Source organism: Notechis scutatus, chromosome 1, assembly GCF_049901735.1.
Source record: "Notechis scutatus isolate UNSWTSFEM ecotype Mainland chromosome 1, rNotScu1.2, whole genome shotgun sequence".
Classification (NCBI taxonomy): Eukaryota; Metazoa; Chordata; class Lepidosauria; order Squamata; family Elapidae; genus Notechis; species Notechis scutatus.
In genome coordinates this window covers 253,477,733-253,484,840 of record NC_142009.1, presented here as the reverse complement: position 1 = coordinate 253,484,840, position 7,108 = coordinate 253,477,733, and the positions used below count along the sequence as shown (strand labels likewise).

The window sequence follows — 7,108 nt, the reverse complement described above, 5'->3', positions numbered from 1 at the left end:
TGGATGGCACTGTCTTCTAGTGATTGTTTGAATCTTTTTGCAATATATGTATATATTGGATACAGTAGCCCGTCTCCATCATTATGGCTGCAGTTTTACTGTTTCTTAAATATGATCAGAACAGCTGCCTTGTTAGAGAATCCTGTTTCAAGCAGATGTTATCCCTGCTTATGCAATGATCTTATTCCATAGGTTCCTCACTATCAAGACAGCCAAGCTCTCAATTCATACCCTGGATGAACCACACTTTGATTTATGGCTTACTGGATGACCCCTCTGCCCTTTGAGTCCAGAGTGCTGTTGTTCATACTTTTCTAGACTTTCTTGCCAACTGCTGCATTGATTGGGAAGGCAGAAAGATAGTAATACCAACTGACAGTGTTGACATATCATGCCCCAGATGTGGGCACACCCAGTTAGGTGGATCTGGTAGTTCATGAACCTCAGGGCAACAGTCCAAATACCAAAATTGCCACATTATGGTTGGGAGCTTGTTAACTGGTTTCATTTTGAATTAATGGACTTAGAATTTAAAACATTTTAAAAAGCAATCAAAATGCATTTTCAGTATTTTACTTTTGGAACTGAAATATTTTGATATGTTGGGACTTGGAGATACTGAGATGTTTTGAGTCTTGAGAGATTCTTAATTCCTCGAGAATTATTTATATTTCTAGCTTGATTCAGGATTTCACTAATCATTTCAAGGACGTCAAAATCGACCAAACATTTCAAGGAGGGAGTGTATCAGATCAGGAAGGAGAAATCTTCCTCCATGGCTAAAAGCTAACTCTTAAAACTTTGTTATATTCAGCCATATACTGTACATCCAGTCTCTGTGCAAAGAAAGCAATCATGCCTCAGAAATTTCTGCTTCACCCTGAAATTCAACAAATACTGGAACAGTACTGTACAAAGAAATGAGTCATAAATCAGTGTAAGACAGTTTAGACTTTTTTGACCCTGTCCCATGAAATAACATATATAGGTCACTATTCCTGATGGATTATTTTGGATTTAATCTTATCATGGAAGTAAAGTTACAATTAATAACGTATATCTTATTGTGTTAACAGCAGGATTATAAACAACTGTGGTAGGAGTTCTGTTTGGGGAACCCAACAGGGCAATAAATCTATGAATGTGCAAGAAGAATAAAAGTGTTGATCTGATGACAGTGACCTGGTGAATGTTCATGACTACAACGTTGCATGTAATACTATATGTAAAGTTACATGGCACTGGCCTGTAACATTAGGTTAAATATCTAAGAGACTTAAGTATAACAGAACATATCAGAATACTTTCTTGTTTTCAGTTTTCTATGATTTTACTAGGAACAATTTAGGCTTACAAAATTATAGTATACAAGAATGATAATAGCTTATATTTTTTACAAGTTAAGTAATTTTGGTACACAAAGCTTCTGGCTTTTATTATAGTAACAATATACAACTGAAATTTATTTACAATGGAAAAAATATATAAACCACAATTTAAACATTCTGCTACTGGCAGCTTCTATATTTCAGGAGGTAGCTTTAATTAACAAAAGGTACTGAAGCCACATTTCCCATCAAGTGTTCTATCAAATAATTTACAAACCAAGAAAAATTCTTTTTATGCACACTTTGTACAGTTTAATTTTTCTAACTGCAATTCTAATGTTATTTAATAAAAATATGTGCCAGAATTTCTGATTTGGCAGTTGAATTGCTCTCATTTAATGTTTTGTTCAAAAAAGATGTAGCTTATATGTATTGATAACTAGAGAAAAAGGTTAATTCTAAAATGCAATGATCTGTGTATCTCCTTGATTGCCCTTTTAAGAAAAGTCAGCCTGGTTTCACATTACTGTAATATAACAATAAAATAGAAAACCCCAAGTATAGGTACTTTACATTGTTCTGTCTCTACATTAGGAACATCTGAGCCTCTTTTAGCAACAGTCCTCTCTAAACAGTTTTACAGAGTCAGCATATTGCCCCCAACAATCTGGGTCCTCATTTTACCGATCTCGGAAAGATAGAAGACTGAGTCAACCTTGAGCCTAGTGAGATTCAAACTGCCAAATTGCAGGCAGGCCAGTAGAAATTGCCTGCAGTACTGCATTCTAACCACTGTGCCACCACCGCTTTTACTCCTAATAAAACCTATTCTGTTAATATATTCTACCTCAGACTTTGCTGTGTACCTTCCAGATGTATAGGATTCCCTATTATTAATCTACATCTGGAGAGCACCAGGTTGGGGAAGATTGCAGTATGTGCTGTAGCTTCACTGAAAATGACACTTTAAAAAGATTTTCATCTACACAAAGTAGAGTTAATTTTTTTGCTGTCAAAATAACATATATAACCCAACATGCACATTTAAGATTATAGGATGACGAAGTATTATGTTGCCTTTGTGAAAATTGTTTGAACTGGCATTAGAATACTCACCATATGTCCATTTTCCAATGTATGTAGATAAGAACATACCCATTTTAGAGGCAGGAAACAACTATTATGGCAGAACTCCAAAGTGAATCTAGACTGTAGGAATGTTCTAATAGTATATATTTTCATCAGAGGTTAAATATTAGTGCAGCAAACCTGAGTTTGATGTCATTTAAGTATGCTAAAGATCAGTTTCAAATTGTTTTCAAGCAGTACTCTCAAAATAAAAATTACTATGCTGAACTACTCAGAATATATTATAGGGGTGATAAGTATTTGGCTGAAATAAATAGTTTTAACTATAGACAAATTAATCCATAATTTGACTGAAGAAAAAATGTTTTGCCTGTATTTATCTCACAGTTGCATATGGGAAAAATATTCCCATCTTTTGGCCCTGCAGTAAATTGTCCTGAGATTCAGTCAAAAATGCTATACAAAAGTTAGCAACAGCCCCCCCTGCACAGCTAAAAAAAACAAAACACCTATAATATTCTGTTGTTTGTGCTTATTTATAAAAGTTATCAGGATCAATATCACAACAAAAAATGAAATTAAAATTGCATAACATGGCAATAAGATTCAAATATATAGTTGCTTGGGAAAAAGTTTTTTAAAATGGATTACAAATTTTGGTTTTCTAATTATTTACAGAAGGAGCAACAGCTCTTATTTAAACTATATAGTACTTAGGCATACATCCCTTATTTATAATTAATATCATACAATGATTAATAAAAGTGCTTTCAGATGAAAGAATGAAACAGGTATGGTCTATATGAAGCATCATGCTTCCTCCTTTTTAGCATATGGATTGCTTGCAATAAAGCCTTTCAGTCTTTAATCCTCGGGGTGTTGTAGGCATAACGAACTAACGGAAAGCCTCTGCTCTGATAAAAGCAAGCACGTCCACAGGCCTGCACCTGATCTGAACTATCTGATACAAATGAGTCCTCTTCATCAGCGTAATCAGAATGAGCAGACTGTGTACCACAATCTGACCAACACCCATCAGGCCTTTGGCAAGGCACTACAGTCAGAGCAGGACAACTGTGAGATTTTACTAAATGTTTACATGGTGCAGGCTTGGATATAAGGAGTGACTCACAACATTCGCACATGGTTAAGCTACCCTGAAGATGGGTGTACATGCTGCAGTCATAGTAGAAATCCTGAGTCCTACAGCCAGTTTGTGTATTGACAGCAACTGTTCCGGTCCCATTCCTCTTGGTGATGTGCCATCTCAGTAACTTCCAGTCTTCTTTGAATTTGGGGTTGAAGAACACATATAAAACCGGGTTCAAACAAGCGGGCAGTGGGAAAAATATCAGAGTGACAGACTTCATAATTTCAGGGCTGATGGCAATTGCAGTGATGAGTGGAGCAAAAGAGAAAAATGCAACAGGACAAAAAAATATGCAGTTGGTGAAGATAAGCCAAGCAACATGTTTAATCATGCTAGCTTGATTGTTCTTGGAGAGATCTTCCTTTTCTAGCTTGCAGTAAAGTTTTGTATAAATAACAGCCATTAGCAAAAAGGCTAATGAGTTAAGGAGCACGAGGGTAACTGTGAAGCCCAAAGAAGGGGCTTCTCCAGTAGGAAAGGGTAAGCAAAGGGGTGACCCAGAATATTCTCCTTTATGGAAGACTGGCAAGCATGCTGCTATCAATGTACACAAGAATGCAAACACGGCTGCAATTCGAAATTGGTTTTGATGGCTGCTTTTACCCTTTTTAATGATTTCCTTGGCAGACAAGCTCCGTTCAATAGTAGCCAACAAAAGGAAAAAAATTGCCCCTTCTGAAGAGAATATAGCCAGAAACCGAGCCACTTTACATCCATTGCCAGTCTCCCACCAAATACCAAATTCAGCAAATCGTCCCCAGGAAACTGCATCCAGGAAAGTTAATATACCGGTGTAGATCCCCATCAGTAAATTAGAGATAGAGATCAAGCCAATGAACAATTTGATCGAAGGAAGTGAAGTAGAAGAAACAAATATACTTAAGATGACAAGCATGTTGAAGACTAAGGCCACCAAAAAAATAAACCAGACTGTAAGACGAATCATCCAGCTTCCCAGTAGGTATTCGCATGGCTTGAAAGCACCTAAAACAGTGGGGAAAAATATGCTAAGAAAAAAAGATTGCTAGTTGCAGCATATTATATAACAAACAAGTTTTTTTTCTGAAAACAACATAAGAACATTTACATTCAAGGTTAAATTAATGGGTTAGGCAGAGCAATAGGGTAAGAAAATATTCTTGAAATAATAATCAAAATGAAGTAACACTTGAGAAGCCATTTCATAACCTATGTGAAATAGATCAAAGTTCAATTAAGCTTCACTTAATCAACTGACTTGTATTTATTTATACAAATAGGTGCTTGATTGGATCCAATTTCCAGATGACACTTGGGGAATTTCCCAATGATCTAGAGTTGTATTTTTTGTTGGCCTAGTTGAAGATATAAATAATAAGAATGCTAGACAGGACATCTCCCAAGTATCTCTAGGCCCACAGATGCCAGGAAACTCTGTGGCATACTGAAGAAATTCATGTTGCAGAGCTTCTGCTATGGGTGTGTGTGTGTGTGTGTGTATTTTAACCATAGTTATACTCAGTATTTCTGATATTATGTATTATGTGTATTATGACTGCATTGGCAGAAGCTGTGGCTTTTGTGCCCTGTTTAAAGAAGCCTTGACTGAGCGGTTTATAAATTCAGAATTGAATATGTGTAAAATAGAAGTACTGATGCAATTAGTATTTTCAGAAAAGGAAAAAGAGGAATGAATACTAGGAGCTCTGAGCTCCCTACATCTGGGATGACTCTGCTACAGGTTAGATTTGCAAACAATCTTTGTTTGGAAAATTAGAAAAGAAGCTGCTTGTCAATTCTTCATAACTCTCTAGTTCTACTCTTCCACTTAGTAAAACTAGGAAGAAAATGGGATGATACTTCACTTATTCATACTTCTACTACAAAATTTATTTTGCATCTGCTTCCAAACCTTCTGACCAATAGCACATCTAAGCATGGTAAGGATATAAAACATTAAGCGGAAACCCCAGGGCACAGGATGACATTACTCCCTGGGAGCAACTGGATAATGCAGAACTTGCAGTATGTGCCTGTACTATTGCCTCATTAGAAAATAAGGAGAGATTATGCTAGAAGAAGAATGAGAAAGGACATTATTTTTGGTCCACAATAAATAGGAAAATATCAGTATAAAGTGGTCTTATAGCAGATGCATATAGCATATTTCTAGGGATGCTGAAGAAGCTTGCATTTCTTATTTCAAAGCCTTGGTCTGCACTTTTTGAGAATTCAGTTTATCAGTCTGAATTCTGAGAGAATGCTAGGACACAGATATGTTATCTTTGAGGAGAGTAGAAGGATGAGTGTATGGGAAATTAAGATTAAACAGCTGTATGTTAATAAGGGCAAAGCAGTTTATTAAGGATCAGTTAGAGAAAAAATGCTTTTTATTAATAGTCAAGATATTTATCAATAACTAGTCAATCCAGTGAAAAAGCCTTATCTTTTTTTTCAAAATAGCATGATAAATGAAGGAAAACCAATTCAGCATAATATGCAAGAAGCTCCTCATTTTGCTGTTAAAAGAAATAAAATGTAGGCTGGATAATATTCCTCTATTTATTTACAATTATTTGGCTACCCAACTTGCTATAGCAATTCTGGACAGCTAACAGATAAAAACACAAACAAGGGGGGGAAACCCAAATATATAAAACCTATAAGGCCTTGCATATATAGGAATCAAAACAATATATACAGAAGAGATATAGTCCAAAGATGTAAAAAGGACCCAGTTATTTTAGCTCATCAAAAGCTGTATGTGATGCAGCTACTTACAAAATCAATTTTATACTGCATAAACTTACAGTGTCTGCATCAGAAGATATTAATTACTCTATCCTATTATATCCTTGAGCATTAAGGCCATGTTCTATGTGCTATATTTTAGTAAAGTCATTAATAAATCAGAGTCAGAAAATTAAATTCTATCAGAATAACTGAATATATTGAATAAGCTTAGGTTGCAAAAGAGAAAATTAAAACACAGTCTGCAAACATCTCATGATGTCATGCAGAAGGCATGAGAAGTAGCCACAGATGCAAACTGAAAAGAAGGCAGACTTTGAAAAAACATTAGTTATTAACAGTGTCAGGCAGTGGAACAGATTGCTTTAAGAAGTAAAAGGTCTCTGAGAGAACGTTTAAGCAGATGCTGTATGCTGTAGATGCCTCCTCTACTACACATCCTTTATTCATGTTGAAGAGCAGGCAAAATGTCATCTGACAAAAAGTGGACAGCCAAAAAAAACTACCTGTATCCTTTATCACACAATTAATTATATACATGCAAACATCTATCATGTGAGATAAATATATCTGAAATAGAAGAGGAAATGGAAACAGAATATGTACCTGTTGTGGGAGTACAGTGGATTACTGTTTGACCTGATTCTTTCACTTCAGCGCTGCTTAAGTCATCTACATCTGGTGCACCTAGATTAAAAGGACCAAAAAACAGACTTACAGAAATATTAAATTCTTGCTTCATATATTCTATTTTTAAAAAATACAACTCAGGAAACTAAACTTTCTTCTCATCAAGTCAACCTTGACTCTG

At 35.5% G+C, this 7,108-nt stretch overlaps 1 protein-coding gene across 2 annotated transcripts in view; it reads right to left on the bottom strand.

The window, feature by feature from the left end:
* Nucleotides 1-1,304: 1,304 nt before the first annotated feature.
* The window catches only part of LGR4 (leucine rich repeat containing G protein-coupled receptor 4), a 72,220-nt gene continuing 66,416 nt past the window's right edge, over nucleotides 1,305-7,108 (bottom strand). For both annotated transcript variants that reach the window (XM_026664769.2, XM_026664770.2), the window contains 2 exons: nucleotides 6,904-6,984; nucleotides 1,305-4,551 (listed from right to left, as the gene is read on the bottom strand). In XM_026664769.2, coding sequence (XP_026520554.1) covers nucleotides 3,275-4,551; nucleotides 6,904-6,984 — 1,358 coding nt within the window. In that variant the 3' untranslated portion in view covers nucleotides 1,305-3,274. The remainder of the gene's footprint in view (nucleotides 4,552-6,903; nucleotides 6,985-7,108) is intronic.